This window comes from Pteronotus mesoamericanus, unplaced genomic scaffold (genome assembly GCF_021234165.1).
Source record: "Pteronotus mesoamericanus isolate MK-2021 breed Mesoamerican mustached bat unplaced genomic scaffold, CSHL_Meso_final scaffold_651, whole genome shotgun sequence".
In the NCBI taxonomy this organism is placed as follows: Eukaryota; Metazoa; Chordata; class Mammalia; order Chiroptera; family Mormoopidae; genus Pteronotus; species Pteronotus mesoamericanus.
In genome coordinates, this window is record NW_026555325.1 from 32,068,423 (window position 1) to 32,093,937 (window position 25,515).

General features: G+C 33.7%; 1 protein-coding gene across 2 annotated transcripts in view; it reads right to left on the reverse strand.

Moving 5' to 3' along the window:
• TLK1 (tousled like kinase 1) overlaps nucleotides 1–25,515 on the reverse strand; it is a 137,930-nt gene that overhangs the window by 78,983 nt on the left and 33,432 nt on the right. For both annotated transcript variants that reach the window (XM_054562584.1, XM_054562583.1), the window contains exon 2: nucleotides 13,420–13,538. In XM_054562584.1, coding sequence (XP_054418559.1) covers nucleotides 13,420–13,538 — 119 coding nt within the window. The remainder of the gene's footprint in view (nucleotides 1–13,419; nucleotides 13,539–25,515) is intronic.

Sequence of the window (25,515 nt, forward strand, 5' to 3'; positions counted from 1 at the left end):
AATGAACAAAAAAACCCCCCACTAACTCGAAAAGGTCTGTGCACACCCATATTCACTATTTACAATAACCAAGACATGAAAGCAATGTGTCCATTAATCAATAAAGAAAATGTGATATGTATATATATACACACACAAAATAGAGTATTATTCATCCATTGAAAAGAAGAAAATCTTGCCATCTGTGACAACATGGCTGGAGACCATTATGCTTAGTAAAATGTATCAGACAGGGAAAGACAAAAAAGACCGCACAATCTCACTTACATGTAGACTCTAATACTAAAAATAAAACTGAACTCAGATACAGAGAACAAATTCATGGTCGCCAGGAGTGAGAGGTGAGGGGATGGATAAAAGGGGTTAAAAGACAGAAACTTCCAGTTTTGGGTAAGTAAGGTACAACATGGTGACTACAGTTAATAATGCTATAATGTATATCTGAAAGTTGGTGAGAGTATAAAACAAGAGAAAAAACAGCTTTAACTATGTATGGTGACAAAAGTCAACTAGACTTATGGTGATCACGTTGCAATATATATAAATATGGAATCATAATACTGTACATCTGAAACTAACTAATAATGGTATGTCAATTATACCTCAATAAAAAATTAAACATTACAAAAAGAAATCATCTTGAAAACAGCCAGAGAAAAACAACACATTACATACATGAAAACAATAATAATAAAAAGAATATAACCGCAGGCTTATAAATACTGGAGGCTAGATTTAATCTCTGGAAATGAACGCTGAACCAGAAGAACTCTAAACTAAGGCATATGAGGCACATTTGAGAATAAAAGATATTAAGTGCAAGGTGACACACTAAATGAAGAGACTCTTGGCCCCTTTTCTGTGCTCAATTCCAGAAAGTGAGCAACCAAACTTATACTGCACAAGTAGAAGATTGTAGAATTTCTCTGTAGGTAAACAGATCATCTCAAAAAACAAGATTTATATAAACTAAAAACACAAAACAAAACAACCCTCAGAAAAATGACCCAGCCCAGTCATCCTACTGCAAAATTTATCAGTCAATAGGCACTGCCTACATACACAAAGCTTCCAATAAATGTTTCAGTGCCTACTGTATAGGTATGAACAAAGCCCAATATCAGTGCAAATCTAAAGAAATACAAACAAAAATAAAAAGAAACCCATATAAAATAGAACACAGAGAACAACAAAACTGCAGACAAAAATAAAACTATTACATATACCCTAGTAACAGCAAACTATAAAAATGAAACATTTAGAAAAAAACTCCAAGAAAGGCTCCTGAAAATAACATTACAGCCAAAATAGGGGAAAAAAATGGATGGATTTGAAGACAACATTGAAGAAATCTTCCCTAAAAAAGACCAAGAAAATTAAAAAAGAAAACTAGAGAATTATCCAACATGTCCTGGTCCAAATAATGTGAATTACAGAAAAAAGAACAAGAAAATCAAGGAGCTGAAATTATTAAAGAAATAATTCCAGAAACTTTCCCTGCATGACTTCCTAGACTGGAAAGACACACTTTCAGACCAAGCACACTGGTAGAAAAGATCCACACCAAGGCACATTGTAATTTAAAAATTTAAATGCTGAGGATCAAAGAGAAGATCCTTAAAAAGGATCAGGAATCAGAAAGGCACTTGGGAGTGCTCAGTACTAACACTGGACACTAGAAGGCAATGGAACAATGCCTTCAACACTCTGATAACAGGATTTCCAAACTAGAAGTCCACACCCAATGTAACAACCCAGTGGGAGGAGGAGACTATGCAAGGTCTCAAAAATTTAACAGCCTATATACCTTTTCTCAGGAAGTTACTAGAAAATCTGCTCCACCAAAACAAAGGAATAAACCAAGAATGAGAAAAATCTGGCAGAAAGGAAACAAGAGCTTACACATAGAACAGATACAAAAGGAATTCCCATGCTGATTAAGATGACAGGCATCCAGGAGAAAACAGCAACTAGCCTGCATAAGAACAAAAAACAATGAATGTTGATTAATTTAAAAATAATGAAAGATTCATATACCTCTGCTGGAGAGTTTGTGAGCATTCATCATAAATACTAAAAACAAAACAAAACAAAAAAAAACAAACAAAAACCCAGAAATAAGTCAACTATTAACTCTAGGGAAACAAATTGTACAAAAGAAATGTAATCATGGCATCTAATAGCTGAATATAAAATTTACACGGTCATACTATAAACAATAAAATAACAATCAAACCAAAAATTGAGATATATATAAATTAAGATGAAGTCAGGGAAGCGCACTTCTAGAGGGGTGGAGGGTTGGATCATTTAACAGAGTTAACTCATCATCTATAATAGGAAATTAATAAATATCTAAAACTGAAAAAGACAAAGACCCATAATAATCTTATTTAGAAATACAGGCATAGATAAAACAAAAGATATATAATAAAAAGCTGTAAGGTGAGAAGGATGTAAGGCCCTATGAAGAATGAATACAGGGTTGGAAGAATGGAACATGTTTCTACTAGTTTTCATTATAAGCTTGGTAGAACAGTATGACTTTGAAACACTGACCATAAACTGTTACATCTTTTCCTTCCTGATTTGTAAGAATTCTTTACATATTCTGGGCATGAATCCTTTACGACTTTTAACTCACATATTGGTGTCATTTAAAAGCTGTTACATTTGTCAAGTGTTTTCCTTTAGGGTTAGTCCTTTTTGTGACCTATTTATAAAATTGCTATCAGTATACTTATTAAAGCTTTTTTGTTTTAGCTTTCGTATTTAGACCTACAAATCACCTACAATTGATTTTTCTTTTAAACCCTCACCCAAGGACACACTATGGACTACAAAGAGAGGGAAACGGAGGGGAATAAAGAGAGAAACACTGATCAGTTGTCCCCCACACATGCCCCAACAGGGGACAGAACATGCAACCCAGGTAAACACCTTGACCAGGAATCGAACCTGCGAACTTTTGGTTCACAGGGTGATCCAACCAACTGAGTCACACTGACCAGGGCTGGAACTGATTTTTGTATGGTGGTAAGAGTTGAGGGTCAAGAGTTATTTTTCCTCCATACAGATATCCAAATGATCCAGCATCATTTATTACTGTATTTTGCTGTGTATCATGAGCTGCCGTGTATAATGTACACCCATGTTTTTTGGTCCAAACTTTCAGGAAAATCTTTCGTTTTAATTTTTTAATTCAATTTTCCTTATTTATATGTAAAGCCAAGTATTGTATTCCAAGGTATTATTTTGCATAGGGATGTTGTTACTACTTTCTAGAGTTACACTTTTAATGCATAAGTATAAATAAAAGAAAACCATTCATGCAGATATGGAGTTAGTATTTACCCATGTATCATGCACATCACTATTTTTCCCTCAAAAATTTGGGCAAAAAAGTGTGCATTATACATGGCAAAATATGGTATAAAAGACCAGCACCTTTCCCCACTGCACTGTAGTATCACCTTTGTTGTATATCAAGTTACTATATATGGATGGGTCTATTGCTGGACTCTCTTCTTTTCCACTGGTCTATTTTTCTTTACTGTGTCAATATCAGTGACTTAATTCTACTCCCTAAGGGAACTAAGAAGATATGTGTACACAAAACTTGTTCCGGAGTGTTCATAGCAGCATTATTCTCATTAAAAAATGTAAACAACCCACTATCAAACGATGAATGGATAAACAAAATGTGATACATCAATAGAATATACTGTCGTAAAAACGAATTAAGTACTAAAATATACTACAACATTCATGAACCGTAAACACATTATTGCTAGGTGAAAAATGCTAGGCACAAAATGCCATATATTGTATGATTTCACTTGTATGAAATGTTCTCAAGACGCAAATCCATACAAAAAGAAAGTAGACGAGTGATTGCCAGGGCTGGTATGTGGGTAGGACAACAGGGAAATGGAAAGGTGTTACTAATGTTTACAGGATTTCTTTATGGGGGTGATAAAAATACACTGGAATTAGTGGTGATGGCTGCATAATTTTGCGATATACTAAAAACCGCCAAAATGTACACTACAAGTGGGTCAATTTTAGGGTACGTAAATTGTATTTCAATACAAAATATTATCAAAGTTTCAAATTGAGGAGAAAGGATCACAGAGGGGGAAAAGGTTTGACAAAAATCTAGTATATAATTATTTATACACTGAGAAATACAGTATGTGTACATGCAAGCACACACCAATAGGCATTTGAGGCTTTCAAACAGATTTTTTTTTTTTTTGCACCCACAGGACATTATTTTAAAATATAAAAGCAACACATAGGCACATGGAAAAAATTTCATTACAGAAATAAAATTTCTCCCTCCCACACCAATCCCACTATTCAGAGGCAACAACTTTAAAAAACTTTTTAATTAAATTTTTGAATAGGCAATGCAAAGAGACTACTAACTTCCTATTTGTCTCTTACCTTTGTAGAGGCTCTATGTCTACACTAGTAAATTAAATATACATTCTTTGGTTCCTCTTTTCTTACTCAAAAGATACCATTATATAGACTGTGCTGCACTGCTTTCATTTCTCTTAATATATCTTGGAGAAATTTTTAAATCTACACATACATAACTTCTTCATTTCTTCTTTTCCTTTCCTATTTCCTATCTTTCAAACAAGTGTAAAGTACTCCATTGTATGTAGTATATTTCAATTAAGTCTTTTATTTCACTGGTATCAGCTTCCCTTTCTTCCTGATAAATGTACTTATTTTTAACACTTCAAAGTTACCTTAATTTTTTTACTTTTAATTGATTTTTTCCATTTCCATTTACCCCCCTTATATTCCCTCTCCCTGAAATCACCACACTGTTATCCATGTCCTTGAGTCCTTTTTCCTTTCTGCTCAATCCCTCCACCCCCAACCCTCCCATTAAGTTAACTTTAATATACTTATTATGTACATGTTTTATTCTTTCACTTTAAATTGTGTGACTACTCATTATGTAAAATAAGAAAATAAATCTTATTTTAGCTCCTTCTCTCAACCTGACAATTACACAGTAACTTTACATCAGTACAACTTTACCTTTAACTTCTATCTGTAATCTCACAAGAGCCACAAGAATCTGAGGCAAGTAGACAGGTGAAGCAGACTTGGGGTAAGATTAATTAAAGAAGTGGCATACAAGAGGATAAAAGTTCTCTCTCTCTCCAGTCAGTTTTTGTATTAGCTGTGAACAAGGAATTAGCTAATGCTGAATCATCGCCACTATGGGAAATATATGGTTAGGTTCCCATGAGCTTCTTCAACATTTTCCTCAACCAATCAATACATAACTTTGTATGTTTCTGTTTAAAGACACCTTTTTTAATAATATATAGTGTCAATTCATTCACATTGAATTTGTGACCAATAACACTGTAACTCATGACTAAACGAAGCTTATCTAACCACCTGGTGTTTTCTCCCTAAGGCACATACCAGTTTATGAAGAACACTGGACAGCGCTGCAGGACTACTACCCGTGGGGGCCATTTTGAACAGTAAACTATCAATAAAAGGCACAAAAATGTGACAAACATGGCACTAAGTAGACTGCGAAAAGAACACTGGTTTACACTATGGGAGCTGAAAGTCACTTTGTTCTTTGTTCGGCTTTAGGCAACTCAAAACTTTCGCCACTCTGCACACGCACCAGCCCTTCAATGACCTGTAAAATGTGAGGACTGATTTTAAGGTTTTGAATAAATTTAGCGAGTAGGCAAATTTGCAATTACAGAATCCTTGAAAAAAGAGGATTGCCTATTGTGTATGTATGTACAGCTATCAAACCAAGCTTGTAAATTATACTGTGCAAATTGTATAGTCTTGTTCTTTAATACATTTTGAAAGTCAAAATCTCAAAGAACTATATTAAAATCCCTTACTATAACTGTACTTTAATAAATTCACAATGTATTTTTTAGTACTGTTTGACATATAATAGTTTACAACTGTCATATCTTTATTACAAATTGCTAGTAGTTAAAAAATGTTCATACCATTCAGGTTTTTAATCTTGAGAAATGTTTTGATATTCACTCATGCATTCATAAATATTTACTAAGGGTTTTAGTACTGTTGTAGATGCTAGGTTATAGCAGTGAAAAAAAGACCTAAGTCCAAATGCTCATGGAATTTACATTACAAGAAGGAAAACATACAATAAACGTAAGTATTTAGCAATATGTTAAGGAACTAACAGCACTTTTTAAAAAATTAAGTGGAAAAAAAGATAGTATGATACAGGTATCATCTTATGTAGGGTGGTCAGAAAAAGCCTCCCTGAAAAGGTGACATTTGAACAGGAACTTTAAGTGAGGGAGAAGTGTTTTAGTGTGGGTACAGTAGTAAGACAGTTATTAAATATGGAAGCTTAGTCTAGAACAAGATCAGAAGGTCTTCTTAGGACATGGTGAAGACACTGAATTTTATATTAAATGTGGGAAGTCTAATCTTTAGAAGGTTCTGAATCAGGGAGAAACTGATCTTAAACTTATATTTAATTCTACTTCCTTTTTCTTCACAATTACCTGAAATATTTTCTTCTAGTTATTTCTAATCTTTGTCATTTTGGGGGAATGTTTCTGGTCAACAGCTTATAGATGGATTCTCATTTACTGTGATAACATATACTTTCTGACAGGTCTATTTTTTTTTTTAAGTAAAAAGTTGTCTTAAAAAAAGGGAGTTGGGGAGAAACCCTGAAGGAATACATAATTATCAGTTTGAGAAAACAGGAATACATAAATAAGCATAGAGTGTCATCATATAACTAAAAAATAAAGACACAAAGACATTAGACAATAACAGAACCAAATTTTTAAAAAAAACAATTATAATACATGTAATGAACAAACCTACCATTTCAGAGGTAAAAATGCTCATATTCCAGCAAAAAAGACAAGTTCTCTACAAGAAAAACACTTAGAACAAAAAGTAAAAAAAAAATAGAAAATCATATACCTAAGACAAAAATAAACCAAAACTAATAGTAATCTTAGAATTTGAAAAACAAGTATTTAAGAAAAAGTAACTATAGTTATAAAAACAGAGTAAGAGGATACATACAAGTAAAAAATATAGCCTTAAAATATATGAAGCAAAAACTGATACACTGCAAGCTACACTACATAGCTCAACAACCACAGCTACAGATTTTAGTACACCTCTCTCAGAAAAAGAGAGGCCAAACTGAAAATACAAGGAGATATCTAAGATCAGAACAAATACAATGAAGAGTTATTAGGTATAAAATGTTTATAAAACAGGGCACATTTCATGGATTGAGATCATATAAACTATAAACTTTCAAAATGTAATATAAATTAGAAATCCATAAACGAATAGCTAAAAATATCCCACATTAATAACCATTGTGTTAAAAAGGAAATAATGAAATACATAAATCTGAGTAACAATAAAAATGACGCCTATCAAAATTTGTGGAACACAGATAAAGCAGTTCTCAGAGATAGAATTAACCAAGAAATAAGAAAAGTTAAAACTAAATGAGCTGATACTACTGCACATCCAGTAGAATGCCTAAAATAAGAACCATCGCACTGAATGTTGCTAAGGATGTGGAACAACTAAAATTCTTATACACACTGCTGATTAGAGTAGAAAAACACTTTGGAAAACTACCGGTTTTCCACACTTAAGTATTTTACCAAGAGAAATGAAAATATATATCCACAAAAAGATTTGTACAAGTAAGAATATGTATAGCAAACCTTATTCGGAGCAGACAGAAACTGAAATAATTCAAATATCACTCCACAAATAGAGAATAAACTGTGGTATATCCATACAACAATACAAAACAATGAACTACTGAACAGCAACATGAATAAACTTTCAAAATGTTATGTTAAATGAAGGAAGCCGGCTACAAGAAAGTATACTATGTGATTCCATTTACATCAAGTTAAAACAGAGGCAAAACTAATCTGTTAGTTTTCTTGTCCGATTGATAGAAATCAGACAAGAGGTTTAGGAAAAGGGTTTGGCAAGTGGGAAAGGGGCAGAAGAAAACTTTTTGGAGGAATGGAAATGTTTTATATTTTAATATGTCTTGTGTGGTATTTACACCACATAAACAAATGCCAAATCCAAAGAAGAGGGAAGATAGAAAGCTTACAGAAGCTTTATATATAACTCTCAAAATATTGGAAACAACCCAAATGTTCCTCATCTAGGAGAAATGATAAGTGACCAACACATCCCTCCCTTTTAAAGAAGACAAATTTTTTCCTTTGTAATTAACAGCTAATTTATAAGGTAAAACTTTGAGACCTTTTTCTCCATAAAATTTTGCTAAATGTTTTTAGGAGCCATTGATGATCCTTGCCTTAATCATTAATTATACTGGGGAATATAAAATGTTAACTTTCTGCTTCTATGTTCTTCGTACTTTAGCTGACTGACATTCTAAAAGACCACCACATAACAACCATAACATAGCTAGTGTGGTACAATGAAATACTATTTAGCAATACGAAGTGACTATTGATAAATACAATGTGGATGAATCACAAATGAATGCATTATGCTAAGTTAAAAGAAGTCAAGACTCAAAAGGCTACATGTTATAGGCCCTGGCCAGGTAGCTCAGTTGGTTATAGTGTTGTCCTAGCACTGCCAAGGTTGTGAGTTCAATGCCCAGTCAGGGCACATAAAAGAATCAACTAATGAATGTATAAACAAGTGGAACAAAAAATTCATGTTTCTCTCTCTCTCAAATCAATAAATTTTTTTTAAAAAAGGTTGCATATTATACTTATTCCATTTATATGATATTCTTGCAAAGGCAAAACTATAAGTACAGAAAAGAGGTAAATGTTTGCCAGGGGCAACCTAAAGGTATTGACTACAAAAGGGCATAGGGAATACTTTGGGAATTATTTTATATCTTAATTTCTGGTAGGATTACACAATTGTGTACATCTGTCAAAACTTAAAGCAGAATTATGTAATAAAAAGGGTTAATTTTACCACATATAAATGACACCTTAATAAAAACCATGGTGGGCAAACCTCATAACTAAACACTTAAAATCTATCTATTCTATTATATGTTAATTCTATCTCTATATAAATAAACAAATTCACTCAATTCAGTAACTGAAAGAAGAGCTACAAAGTAACAAGTAAACTATAAAGACAAGGGAGGGGGGGTGAGCCGCAGGGCAGAGGAACCAGTGAGACAGATTAAAACCAGAATCTGTTTCTTTGAAATAGTCATTAGACTGGTCAAGAGCCCTGGAAAGAATGTATAGAAAAGGAAAATATGAAAGAATGAATGGAAAGGAAATAACAAAGGAGGTTTTTAAAAGTATTATAACTATACGTTAATAAGTCTGAAAAGCTTAAATGAAATGGGTTAATTAAATAATAATTTAAAAATTAAAATGGTGGTAAAAGAATTCTGCTGCCAACAAACTCCAGGCCAAGATAGTTTTACAGGTAAATGCCTCATCATCTTCCACTGAACATTTTCTATCATATACAGGATGTTGGAAAAAACTGAAAATAGTGAAAGGAGAAGCTGTTCATTTTATGGGGCTAGTGTGATATTGATTTATAAAAAGAGACAAGGTAGGATAATGACATTGTTCTGTATCTTGACAGGGATGTGGATTACTACACATTTACACGTTTGTCAAAACTCACTGAACTCTTCAGGTCTGTACTTGTATTTCTTCAGAAGTATATACGTAAAAATCCTAAATGAAACAGTTAATCATGTATTAAATCCAATTAATGTATTTTTAAAAATAGTGTATCATAAACAAGTAGGGTTTACCCCAGAAACGCAAACAGGTTCAACATTTTTAAAAAATCCCCTGTGGGGAAGGACTGAGGGTGGGAGGTGGGGGTGGGTGGGTCAGGGGTAAGTGGTGGCAGGAAAATGGAGACAAATGTATTTGAAAAATTAAAAAAAATATATATTAATAGCCCTGGCCAGGTGGCTCAGTTGGTTGGAGCATCATGCTGTGCACCAAAACGTTGTGGGTTCAGTCCCCAGTAAGGGCTTATACCTAGGTTTCAGGTTTGATCCTCAGTCAGGGCATGTACAGGAGGCAACCAATCAATGTTTCTCTTTTACATTCATGTTTCTTACTTTCTGTCCTCTCTCTCTAAAATCAATAAACATATCCTTGGGTGAGGATTTTTTTTAAAAATCTGTTAACATAACTCACATTAACACTCCAAATGAAAAATATTTTATGAGTCAACCAAGAACAAAAAAAGACCTTCATATAGTTCAATAATATTTATGATTTTTAAACAAACACTTCTTTAACTAAGCAGTGTAACAGAAAAGCTCTCCTTTAATTTAGACATAGTTATATACACAAAGCCTACTGCAAACATTACACTTAATGGAGAAACTTCAATAGACATAGTACTGAAGTTGATGACCACTATAAGGGATAAATAAATATACTGAGGTATAAGAAATAAAACTGTTATTTTTGGAAGATAATTTTTTTTTGCAGAGAAATCTAAAGAGAGAATCAACAAACTACTACAACCAATAAAAGAGACTAACAGCAAGACTACTACATACAAAACAAGACCAACTTACAAAAATCCAAAGCCTCCTAGGTCAGCAATAACTAAAGAATATAATTAAAAAATACTTAAGCCACAGAAACTAATTGACAGTATCAAAGAATTAGCCAAAAAATTCACAGAAACTAACCAAAAATTCCTAAGAACGCCACAGAGGAGACATTTCCTCTACAAATGTAGAGACATTTCATGTACGTAAAGGGGACAACTTAATCTTATGAAAGTTCAGTCCTCTCAAAATTAATCTACAAATTCAATGCATCCATGATAAAAATTCTAGGCCCTGGCTGGGTAGCTCAGCTGGTTAAGAGTGTCATCCTGATACTCTAAGGTGGCCAGTCTGATCCCAGGTCAGGAAGTATACAAGAATGAACCAATGAATGCATAAATAAGTGAAATAGCAAATCAATCAATCCCCGCCCCCCGCCCCCAACACACACCACATAAACAATTTTTTTCCTCCCCATTCCTCTTCCTAGTTATCTTTAAAACCCATTTAAAAAAAATTCCATTTGAATTATCTAAGGAAAAAGACACAAATAAGCTATTACAGAAAAAGAATCCCCAAATGCTAACAAGCAAATGAAGAAATACTCAAATTTGATGACTAAAGATCCATAAATAACTAAATTAACTTAACCAAGATTAAAGAACAGACTTGTTCTACCATATAAAAGGACACCAAACTGTTTTTTCTTTGTGGTGGTGCTGCTTTTTAATGTGGTACTAGTACTAGAATACAGAGAGACCACTGGAACATAAGAGAAATTTCAGAAGCAGATCCACACATATACACGACATCACAAAACAGTGGAAAAACACAAATTATTTAAGAAACATTACTGGAAAAAAACTGGTTCAGTAGATGAAGAAAATAAAACTGGATCCCTATCAATACTATAGAATAAAGGTACAGCCTACATGTACTAAAGAGCAAATATGACAGTAAACTACAGAAGTAATCGAAGAAACTGTAGAATATCTTTGTGGCCTTGGGTTGGGGAAGAAGTATTTAATTTTTAGAATACCACCCGGATCTCCTGGACCCAGTTTTAGTTTTTAACCTTCTCTGTCAAGCAGCTGTATGTATTTGTAAGGATTGCTATTTCAGGACTTTCATTTTTTCTTAAGAGATTGTACAAGGAATAAACTTAAAGTCTATTTTTAATAAATAAAACAGAACCAGAATTCTGGTCAAGATGGAGGCATAATTAAACAGACTCATCTCTTTGCACAACCACAGCAAAAATTACAACTAAACTACGAAACAACTATCACCCAGATTCATCAGAAAATCAAGCTGTATGGAAGTCTGACAACCAAGGAATTAAAGTCGTCACATCGATACAGACAGGTGGAAGGGACAGAGACACAGAGACATGGAATGGGTGGTACCACACCTACATACGGTGGATAAAAATCAAGAGGAATACCTCAGGAGCGAGGGGTCCAAGGCCCACACCAGACCACCCAGTCCATCATTCCAGTGCCAGGAAGATTAAGTCCTCATCACTTCTGGCTGTAAAAACCAATGGGGTTCAGGATGGTAGAAGAAACAGTGGGATTCTCAGGAGTCTCCTCTTAAAAGGGTCCATCCACAACAGACTTGGAACTCAGGCAGACTTACTCCTTCCAGACTCCAGCACCAGGACAAAAGCTGGAGGGGCACTAGTGCTTTACAGGGAGAAACTGTCTGGCATCATGGGGAGTGCCAGGGGACAGCTGCCTCCCAGACAAAACTCCAGAGGCCAGGCAGCAGTGACTGTCCCTTTTCTGAGCCCTCCCCACAGAGAGCCATAGAGCAGCTGCACCATATCTGAGACCCCATCAACCTGGCCAACACAGGTTGCCCCACCATGGTGATTACTTAAGTCTCCGCCCCATACAACTTATGGTGTGCAATTTCTACAATAGGCCTCTCTACTGGGACAGGGAGTCAAAGCTGGTCTACCTATTACATAGAAACAAACACAGGAAGGCTGCCAATGTGAGGAGACATAGAAATACGGCCCAAATGAAAGAACAGAAACTCCAGAAAAAGAACTAAACAAAATGGAGATAAACAACCTATCAGATGCAGAGTTCAAAACTGATGATAAGGATGCTCAAGGAATGCACTGGGTACTTCAACAGCATAAAAAAGACCCAGGCAGAAATGAAGGTTATACTAAGTGAAATAAAGAAAATTGAATCTGGATGATGCCAGTTGTTTCTGGGATGAGAGGATATACAAATACTCATGCACTCTGCTGAAAGTGCACGTTGGTTTTACACAACTGTTCTGAATAGCAATCTTGTACTACCCTATTGTCCTAGTAATCCTGCTCTTGGGCATACATCCTAAATAATTACTCACAGAGGTCTAGAAGAAAGCAAGAAATTGACTGCAGTGTGAGGCAGCGTAGAGTTGAAGAAAATTTGATGTCTATCAGTGAAAAGCGTAACAGACACACGTATTAAGCTTTATGCAGCAGTTAGAAGCACTAGATTAATGTAGAGGTAGGAACATGGGTGATAGGGGAAAGAAAGAAACAGAGGACAAGAAAGATAAAAACTTTTTAAAGGGAGACAGGCAATCCAATCTGCCACAGTCTTTTATACCTCTGAAACCTAATATGCTGCATTAGATCATAATGCCCCTGGAATATGTTATGCTGTATTAGAAATCAGGTTCATAAACACTGAGTTTTTTCTGCACATTATAAAAATTTGTGTGAGTAGTATTTTCCTGTTAAGCATGTACACAGGAACCCCTTACAAAAAATAATTTAGATCATTTAATACAAAGAAAGGATGTCAGATAATGACTACAGCTCTACTCACTTTAGCTCCAACACTGCAACTGCCAGTGCTCCCAGTGCTGCCACTCGCCACTCCTGTAAATCTGGCTTCCAATAATTCCTGCCTTCTTGGATCCAGACTATGGAGCTCATCCATTGCACCTAATAAGGAAAAAGAAAACACACACACACACATATATATCTTTATATACAAACACAAAATAAACATTTATGTTAAGATGTCAATAAACTATAAATGGATTCTACAAAGAGAAGTAGGAGACTTAACGATATTTATAATATCCACTCTAGTTTACCAAAACCTCCAGTGGATTTCCAATACTTCTGACTGCAATCCACAATAAGAAATATATTTCCAACCCAACTCAGGACACAGATACATAAATAAATATATAAATATGTATTTTTAAAAGTTCTACAAATACTTCTTAATGCATGCAGTGCATGCCAGGATTTTCTAGTCTACTGCAGTCCATTATAAAAGGAAAACGTTGGTTGTGAGCTATTAAATTGATTTCGTGAGACACTAATGGACCATGGGTCCACAGTTTGAAAAATACCACTCTAATAGCCTAATTTCCCTATCCAAAACGTATACAGAATTCTGGCACTAAGGGACATTACTACTTAATTATTTTCTTTGTATATACACCTTATCTGACTAACTATATTTTAAACTGAGAAGGTTTATTCTGTTACCATCACATCCCAAAGATTTTTGTACAGCTGATAGTTTTAAATGCTTTCAGTTTCTATCAGGTAGATGAAACATACAAACATATACTCAAACAGATCAATAAGGTAACATCTGTTATTAAACAATCACCTTGAGAATTAAGGGGGGAAAACTGGGATCCTCATAAAATTGCTACTATCAGACTAAAGCACCACAAATTCTAGCTAAACTTCAGTTAAACTATTAATTATTTTATCCATGCCTGCTAATTCTCTACTGACATAAATGAGTGATTCTCAAAGGGAGAACAAAGGGTATTATCAGAATCCAGAATCACATGTGGAACATTTTCAATCAACCCAAGAGCACTTCCACACATTCTGCCAATCCACTCCTAAAAGTTAAGAACTATTCCTATACACCTTATCTGAAGTTCCCTTCATTACCTTTCATCCTCATCTGGGGAAGAATAGGTGGATAATGACTATGCTTCCACATTTATTTGCACCCCATATCTGTAATAAGTCTTCCCTGCACATTCCTTTTTCCACCTCAAAGAGGTTAACTACCTTTAAAAAGTGAAAGACTTCAATTCTTGCTTTTGATCCCATTCCTTCTATTGTAAGAATACTCCTGGCAATGTACTTTCAAGTACCACTAATGCTTCTAATTTGTTCCCATCCTGCTATTACATCAGAAATTGTGTACTACTCCTTTCGGGGGGGAGGGGAGAATTTTTAATCTTTGATTTTTAAAATACACAGTTCTAGTTTTCAGAATTCAACTATGCCTTTCTGCTTCTCTGCTTCTTCTCTGTGAACTATGAATACCCTCAGAGTTCAACTCATCGCCTTCCGCTCTTTTCATACTCCCTCTTGCTTTGAAATGATGATTCTCAAATAAAATACCTAGTATATGCCAAGCCAGTCAAGTCTTAAGTTGGTACTGGAAATAAGATAGACTGGTCTCAAAGAGCTTACAACTCACTGAGATTATGCTATATTTAAAAACAACAACAACAACAACAACAAAATTTTCAATTCTACCCTGCCACAGGATTATTCTGAAAACGCAAATCGTCTTTTGAAAATAAGTACAGTTGCTACAAATATTCTTGCACAAATACTTTTGAAAATAAATGTTTTTTTTCTGAGTACCTAGTGGAATTGATGGGTCATGAAGATGTTGCATATAAACTACTTAAAAAACTGCTAGAAGTCTCCAAAGTAGTTGTACTATTTTATACTCCTACATGCTTACCAATATTTGATGCTGACTTTTTAAAGTCTTTATTATAGCAGTGTGAAGTGCTACTCTGCTTTGATTTTGATTTGTATTTCCCTGATTACTAATGATATTAGCAGCTTTCCATGAGCTTACTGGCAATTTGTGTATCTTCATTGCTGATGTTGTTAAGAATTATTTTCAAATCTCCTGCCCAATTTTTTATTAGGTTATTATTTATATGTAGAAATTATTTGTGTAGTCTAGATAAAAGTCATTATCAGATAATAAATAGGTAAAAAAAAAAAACTATTTCTCTATGCCTGATATTTTTTTTCCATTTTTTTTTTTTTTTGGTGCTGTGACAAGCTGATGTGTTTAATTTTGTTGAAGTGAAAATTATCTAATTTTTCTATCCTAAGAAAATTTTGCATGTCCTAAAGTAAAAAAAAAAAATTTGTCTTTGTAAGTTTTGTTTTTCTTTGAGGTCCAATGATCATCCTAAATTAATATTTGTGTACAGTATGATGTTAGGGATTTTTTTCCCATGTGTTTTTCCTATTTTATTGCCACCATTCAAAACAAAACAAAACAAACACAAAATTCTATACCAGTAAACAGTCTTGGTCACTCTGTCAAGCCAAACATATTAAGTATGCGATGTTGGTATAAGCCTAGACATATTAACCAATGGGATAAAACACAGAGCCCTGAAATAAACCCTTCCATATACAGTCAAATGATTTTCAGTAAGTGTGCCAAGTCCATTCAGTGAGGGAAGAACAGTCTCTTTAACAAATATTGTTGGAAAACTGAATATCCACATGCAAAAATATTAAGTTGGACCCTTACCTAAATGCCACATATAAAATTTAACTCAAAATGGATCAAATATCTAAACATAAGACCCAAAACTATAAAACTCTTGTAAGAAAACAGTGGAAAAACTTTAAGTCACAGGATTTGGCAACGATTTCCTGGATTTTGAAACCAAGCGCATAGGCAACAAAAGAAAAAATAGGTAAGTTGGACTTCACCAAAATTAAAAACTTTTGTGCATCAAAAGACACCATCAAGAAAGCAAAAAGGCATCCCTCACAAAGGATGGGAGAAAATACCTGCAAATCATTATTTCATAAGAGACTGATATCCGGAATATATAAAGAAATCCTGAAACTCAACAACAAAAAACCCAAAAACTCAATTTAAAAAATGGGCAAAGGACTTGAACAGACATTTCCCAAAAAAAGATATACAACTGGACAATAAGCACATAAAAAAAGACTCAGTATCATCAATCATTAAGAAAATACAAATCAAAACTACAATGAGATACAACTTCACACACATTAAAATGGCCATTATTAAAAACACCACCACCACAGAAAATAATGAGTGTTCGCTAGGATGTGGAAACATCTGAATCCTTGTGCACTGCTGGAAGGTAAACAGGTGCAGCCACTGAGGAAAACAGTATGGCAGTTCCTCAAAAAATTAAACACAGAATTACCATACAATCCAGAAAGCCCACTTCTGAGAACAAACCCAACAGAAGTGAAAGCGAGGACTAGAATAGGTATTTGTATATCCATGTTCATAGCAGCATATTTCACAATAGCCAAAAGGTAGAAGCAACTTATGTCCACCAATGAATAGATAAAATGTGGTATATACATAAAATGGAGTATTATTCAATGTTAAAAATGAAGGAGACACGAACAACAGGTGTGGTGATTTCAGGAGGGAGGAGGTATGGGTGGAAGTAGAAGAGGACATGAGGGGATAAATGGTAATGGAAAAAAATTTTAATGAAGGAAATTTTGATATAGGCTGTAACATAGGTACACTTTGAAGATGCTATGCTAAATGAAATAAGCCAGACACAAAAGAAAAAATAAGAACTGTGTGAATCCATTTACATGACGTTCCTGGGAGTACTCAAATTCACGGAGACCAAAAATACAATGGTGGTTACCAAAGGTAGAGGGGCATGGTGTAACGGAGATTAAGTATTTAGTGGATGTAGTTTCAGTTGGGTAAGGCAGAAATTCTGAAGATGAATATCGGTATTGGTAGTATAAACTGAACGATGTATTTAAAAATGGGTTAAAATGGTAAATTTCATATTATGTGTATTTTACCACAATTCTTAAGAATAATTTTTGAAAAAGAAAAAAATAAATTGGACTTCACCAAAATTTTAACTTTGCTAGTTAAAAAGACATGGTTATTTTTTAAAAAACAAAAAACAAAAAAGAAAACAAGCCCTGGCTGGTGTGGCTCTGTGAATTGAGCACTGGCCTGAGAACCAAAGAGTCACCAGTTCAATTCCCAGTCAGGGCAGATGCCTGGGTTGTGGGCCAGGTCCCCAGTAGGGGGTGCGTGAGAAGCAACCACACATTGCTGTTTCTCTCCCTCTCTTTCTCCCTCCCTTCCCCTCTCTAAAAATAATTTTAAACACACACACACACACACACACACACACACACACACACAATCTTGGGTCCCACCCCAGCACAACCATATCAGAATCTGCATTTTAACTACATTTTGATGTAATTATTTTGTACATTCATGTTTGAAAAGCACTGGTATAGTTAGGGGTCCACAAACTTTCTCTGTAAAGGGCCAGATCATAAATATTTTAGTCTTTGCAGGCCAACAGGCAAAATCAGGTAGATGCTTATATAATGAGAAAAAACTTATTGAAAAAATTCAAGGTAAAATAACTGAGTAATATTTTATAATATGTACGTCTGCTAGATTTAAAAATGAAATTGGAGGGGATAACATTTCACTTAATTCAAGTTTCTTATCAACAAAATCTATTTCAAATACTCATCTGGTACTGCTGATCAGATTTTATGTATTTATCTTTGAAAATGTCTTTTCTGACAGACCGATACTGTCAAGAACTGGTATCAATCCACAAGCATATGATTTTAATTAAGCATATTCATTACTTCAAAGGTAGCTGTTGAAGTCTATTAGATTCTTTTGATATTTGCCTTTCAGTATATCATTACATTGCAAGTTAGTCACTTCCAACTGAAGATTAGGTAGAAGTTCTCAAGTGCACAATTACATGGATTTTGAATTACTGGGAACTTTTTGCACTTGCATCAATGTCTGGAAAAATGCTGCTAGAACTGTTGTTTGAAGGTGGAAAAATATATTCATACAAATTCAAGTGGGAATGAAGATCTCACTTTGACAACATGAGAAATGTAGAAAGTAGCTTGATATTACTTGTGATTCAAACATCAGTTGCTATTAAAATGACTGCACTGCAGCTAAATTTTGCATGTAAGCACTATTTTGTCTTGCATTTTTAGGTTAAATTCTTTTAAAACATTTCCTAGTCTGCAGAAAAAACAAATTTCCAAAGCCACTTAGAATTTGGTAATAGTGTTTGTGGTCCATCCTCTTTGTTCAGAAAAACTTCTCTCAGCCTTTAGCTCAAAAAATTGGAATAATATTTTACCACTGCTAAGTCAGACAAGATATTCAGCTTCTAACATATTCACAGAACTGATGCTAGGTAAGTCCATGAGAGCAAATGAAATTCACCACTGACAATACTGATTCAACAACATGATAAATTCAAATATTTTCTGCAAAGTACATGCTGATGAATAATGCAATGAATAACCACAGGCTTTGAAAACCTCCCATTTTTCTGCAAGCTTTGTGAATTTGCCCAAATAAGCCTCTTTGTGTTCCACACACATTTTTACCACCATCAGCTGTACGACACCTTAGCAGATTCCACTTCAGATTGTACAGTGTCTTCTCAACTTTGAAAACATTCTTACCTGTAACTGTTCTATACAGACTATTCACAGAGGCTAATTATTTTTTTGGCCACTTCAATCTTGGCATTGACACCTTGGATAAACAATAACTCATCAGTATCGGTAACATCTTTCTACTCATTAAGAGCCAGGAAAACCACTCTTTTATCACTTGCCCTGTTTTTTTAATCGACCTCAAATATCCTCAACTCTTAAATCAACTGTTCTTGTCAAAAACTTAATAGTCTAAAACAAGTTCTCTGTACACATTTATTTGTTGCAATCAAACAGAACTTAATAATTCACCATCAGTAAATGACTTTCTTTGCTTGGCTAACAAATGAGCCACTCAGAACTTATTTTGGTAGCAGCCCCATTTTCCATGTTTATTTTTATAATGAAATTTTACTGTGATGAGAGGTGCCTTTTTAAATTAACTGTTACTTTAAGAAAATTGAGAGTTGAGGATACTGTTGTGTATGCTTAGTCTAGTAATGTCAATTTATAAAGTATTCTATCACAGCTACAGTAGCACTACATAATAAGGGCAATGTTTTGATTATGTAATTCAATAACAAAATACTACTATACTATGCCTTAAAAGCACTCAAAACACTGTAAGTTATAACAGCAGCAATGAAATTTGTGGTGAACCAAAAGCAATACAAAGTGATGAGAATGCCACATAAGATCTCTGTCACAACTACACAGCTCTTGTCGTTCTAATGCAAAAGCAGCTGTGTTCCAGTAAAACTTTATTTATGGGCACTAAAATTTGAATTTCACTTGTCACAAAGTATTGTTCATTCAAATTTTTTAACCATGCAAAAATAGGTAGTTTACTGAATCTGCTGGTAGCAAACACAATGCAAAGATTTTAATCTTTTATGAAATCAAACTGTTATTTCTGACACCAAAAATTTGTCCTCAACTCTAAGAGGTGAGATTTTCTGAAGAATATGTTAATTTCACCATAATCCATTAAATTTTAATACAATGTTTATACTTTTGATAAAGTATAAAGGCTATATAAAGACCAAATATCCCATCCTTGAAGAATAAAACCATCTGCCTCTTAATTATGCTAGTATGCTATTCTTCATTGCTCCCTAAAATTTATTGTAAATCCAAAACTTCATAAATATGTAACAAAACTTCACAAATGTTACAGATATGTAACAAATATATCACTACTCAAATTAAGAGATCAATCACATTTCTATTGTATGAAGAAAAATTTTAAGGCAACAACCTAAATGAAGGCCACACTTTGACCCACGACAGCAAGTTTACCATGGTCCTTTTAAATAAACATTTTCTCTCTCCCTCTCTTATACATACACTCAAAAAGTCACTCAATAAATGTTAGTTATTCTATTGTACAAGTATGGCCTCCCCAGGTGGAGTCAGTGTAAAAAAGGGTACATGTATTTGGATATATTATTAGTTCCGATTAGTCAACATTACTATATGGTTATACTTTTATGACAAGAAATCAATTTTTCATTATATCATTTTTTAGTTGCCTTAAGTCTTCATCTTCCTTGGCAGAGTCTCAAAACAAAATTAAACTATCTGGAAAGCATGTGTTCAACAGAATCACATTAGTACCAAAAAGTAAAAGAAATGACTCTGTTCACTAACACCAAACAGTAGATTCAACTGCTGCTAAATCATAATCTTGTACTTTTTAAATCTAAAACTTCCTGAAGTCTGACGATATTTTAATTCATTCCAATTTTTAATTGTACTTTTCATATTATATCTGATAAGCTCGTTTATATAAGACAGGCTTCTACTTTTCACATTATGCCTGATAAGGCAGAAAACACTAATTTAAAAACAGAAATACTATGTTAATGTTAGAAATTATTTTAGCAAAAACTAATTTCATTTAAATCATTCCTGTTCATTAGTTTTTTTTAATGCATTTCAAAGTATATAAAAGAATTCAAGAATTCTAAACTGTTTTACACTTTGTAAGTACTTCTGACTTTTGCCATTTTCATTAACATGGTTAATAAATGGAACGTACTTATTTTCATGCACAGTATTTTTGTATCATTAATTCAGTGAACATAAGCATCATTTTTGTTGACTACGTTACATTCCATCATTTATTCCAGTTTGATATCCTATTTTAAAACTGAGTATTCTAGTTATTTTGGCATTAAATAAATAAGCTATCACAAAAGCAACCTAACATCTTTATTTTCCAGTAACCTTTCTCCTTCATGGCCCTCTAATAAGACATCTCCTACATTTTTTCCTAACGATGTCAATATTAACACTTGGAAACTTAATACATTTAGAACTTAATTGTATATACACATATCTAGAATTTTTTCCAATGCAAAATATCATACAATTTCTCATAAATTCGACCTTTCTCTACTGATCTGAAATACCTCTCTGGTCAGCTGTCATATTCCTATGCAAGATGTCTCACTAAACTATCTACTTCGGAGCCATATATCTATCCCTCTATGTACACATACAAATATATATATATATATTCTACATACATGCATAAATATGTTCACAAACATCCACATGAAATAGCTCACCAACCATGACTCAAAAGTTTAAGCATACAAAGCTAGGTTCCTGAATCTTGTCTGTACACTGAATTAGATAAGCCTGTGAGGAAGAGAAAACATATGATCTAGAATCCTTAAGATGGTCATTTTAAATACTTTTGTTGTAACCCATATAGCAAAGGATTCAGGCACACTAAGACCAAAGTATTTATATAAGGAAATATAGCTTGCATCAGAGGTAAAGCAGAGTCTTGTTTTTTGCTTCTCTATACTGTCATCGTTTTAGAGATGAGATGATTTAATCTCAATTTTATTCTTATAAATAAAAAAGGCCTGACAGCCATTTTTCTTCCATCAAAAATAAACATATACATAGATTAGGTTGTGTGAGTATGGCCAAGTTCCTTAACCTCTTCATGTTTCAGCTTTTTATACAAAAAATAGAGAAAATAAAAGTACAAACTTTATTGTTGCCAGAGATAAGTTCATATAAAGGATTTTGAGCTAAACCTGTCACAATAAATGTGAGCATATACTGTATGTATGCTAAAATACAAGTGCTCAAAAAAAAACAAAACAAACAAAAACAACACTAGCATATTACAACTATAAGCTTCCTTTCAGCTTTCTCCCTGAGGTCAGAAGTTCCTGGTAGGTAGAACAGCATATAATTTAATGCCTAATTTATTATATTAATGTAGTAGAAATGTAGTTCATTTTCCTCCAGCTTCAGGCATAGAATTTGCTATTTTTAAAATTTATCAATCTATATACACAAACATACATATGTACATGCATATATGTGAGTATACTCAGATACACACATGTGTATTTTTATACGTTTTTTTTCTATTTTAACCTGTAGCTCTCATTTTAAAGATAAGAAAATGAGCACACTGAGAGGTTAAATTTATTGTCTTTTGTTAGAACTTATATCCACTGAATTAAACATCCCTATCCCCCCCAAAAAAAAACAATCTGAAAGAAAGATGTGGGGGTGGGGGTGGGGTGGGCTGGGGAGAGGGGAGAGAGCAAGCATGTGCTATTTAACATGTAAGAAGAAACGTTCTTCAGGAAAGCTCCAAAATAGAAATTTGGTTAAAACCTGAATTACCTCCTCCTCACTAACAGAAAGTCAACTGGTATCCTTTCCCTAAGCAAAGTACTAATTACTTAAGAATCTTTTCAAGTTTCATGCCTTTCCTTATTATTAATGTGATATATGCTTGTTGAAATAAATACAGAAGTAAAAAAGTGAGAAGTCCCAACACTCTCCTGTCTCCTAAAATCCCACTCCTCCAAGGTATATACCATTTGATATACCTTAAAAAGAACAGTTTTGATTTACTTACTGCCCCACAATATTCCTCCTCGATCTATTTTTCTGTCTCAATGGTACAGGATGAAAGAGCTACAGAACAATTTTTATTTGTTATAATCCATCTACAGCAGGAAAGTAAATCTCTGACCAGAAAGAAAGCTGCATGTTATATATAAAAAGTCCAAGTTAAGCACTATATACTTATTAAAATACTACCTAAAACAACATATTATAATAAAAAAGGATAAAATATTCTAAATAGTTATATAGTGACATCAACAGCAATATCATTTCACCAACATCATCTCTATCATATTTTCAATGAGATTCCTAAAGTGGATTTCTGGGGACATTTACTGCAGCAATATCACTTTAGGGTTAAGGGCATGAGCTCTGATGCCGGACTGAATTCAAACCCCAGGCCTGTCACTTAATAAAATCATCCATAAAATCCTGGTAATATCACAGTCTAAAAGGATTGTTATAGAATTAAATGAGATAATACTTGTGAGCCCATAGCAGGGTCCTGACATACATAACATAAATTATTTTTATTTACTCTTATTGAGGCCCAGAAAAATAAGCAACTTGCACAAAACCGCGTAACAAGTGATGTGAGAAGAGAAACAAGAAAAGGTTATTAGCAGACAGCAGAGCATTCCAATGTACTCACTCACTCTTCAATTTCTCTAGCCTAAGCCTTCAAATAAGGAAAAAAGTTTTTAAATTAATAAATCCACAATATTTCCAACCAAACAGACTACTCTGCTTAGGAACCCTATCTGCTCAAAATACACACATATTTAACACAAATTATCCTGCTTGATAAAAAAGGAAACCCTCTTTTAACCATCATTCCCAACTCTACATTGCTATAAAATTCCAGAAGATGACAAAAGTTTAGGTTCCAGATGCATAAATTAGCACACAAACCCATTAAGATCATAATGTCCTCTTGGAAGACATTTCTAAGGACCAAGTCACCCAGTAAACAAAATTTTTAAATTTTAATCATACTTTCCTATTACTTGCAACCTTAATAGAAATACCAATCTTTAACTTGAGATAAACATACAATATGAGCTAGGTAAAGCATTTTTAACAAAGGATAAGAAATTATGACATTTACCAGGTTGGACCATATGAAGTTAGAGCTATTCATCCATTTTTAATCTACTAAATAAGTTCATATGGTTTAACCTAATGCTCAGTGACCAGAATGGCCTATGGCAGCAATTTTTAACCTTTTTCATCTCATGACACACATACACTAATTACTAAAATTCTAAGTCACACCAAAAAAAATCATTTTTTGCCAATCTGACCAAAAAAACCCCCAAAAGACACAGGTGTAATTTTGATTCATTCACAGTGGATAACTATGGTGCTGGGTGCTGACTGTTCCCATTTTTTAATTTGACAATCTAAGGGAAAACAGGTCAGTTGCCCTGACTGAATAGTCAGGTATCACATGTTTTAAAAATTCTTGGGGCACACTGGTTAAAAATCACTGACCTATGGTGTATAATCAATCCCCCAGTATCTTTACAAATATGACCGGCCATTTTTCACAGTATTCAGTTATTTAAAGAAATTGTAAGTTACATTAATCTCATGTATCTTTTACCTATGGGTTAATCTCAAAGCTGCCAAAACAGAGTGACAAGTGCAAAGTCTTATTAAGTTATAACAAAAGGCTGACCCTCAAATTTACACCACAATATTACAGTGAACCTAAGCAATGATTTACAATGTCTGGCTTATTCCAAGTTTTCTACTGATTATAGTTACTTTCTGACGTAACAGTTCTTCCCCAATGCCAATTTATTTACCTTATATTAAAAAAAGGACATGTATATTTAGGAAATAATGATGAGAAAAAAACAATTTTACATCTTTCCCTTTTTAGCTGTGGTCATAAATCCAAAATTGCCAACAGTAAAGAAAAATGCAAAAAACCCGTTACACAGTCCTACTACCTAAAGATAATCAATGTCAAAAACCCAGGTTTGTTTTCTTCCAGTCTGTTTTCTGTGTACTTTTTACTCAATAATTATGGTTACACTTTATAGTAGCTGCTGCCATTCAAAGATGTTTCCATGTTTACAATTTCAATCTTTTGCTGAAGACCCTGAAAGCTGATAACAAAATAAAATTATCATCTGCTGAAGGGCTGCTAAAAGAGAGAAACTTATACTCCATCCAATTCTCAGTTTGAGTTTGTTTTTCCTTATCTGTAGTCCTATATCCAAAAACTCATATAGTTACCTCAACCTCCAACAAAAAGCTTTTCTTTGAAAATTACTTCCCCCAAATAAACTCGATTAAAAATATAAATGAGAATGACAGTGCAGTTTTTTCCATTAAAAAAAAACACATTAACATGTATTTCTATAGTAAGTTTACTGCATATTACATGTACGGCCCTAATAGTATAATGCAGTATGTATGTTTCAATAAATTTAAATTTCCTTATAAATAACCAAACTTTTATGTTAAAACTGATAATTCTCAAAGGAGTGTGATGTGTACCTTAGGGATCATTACAATATTCACTCTAACT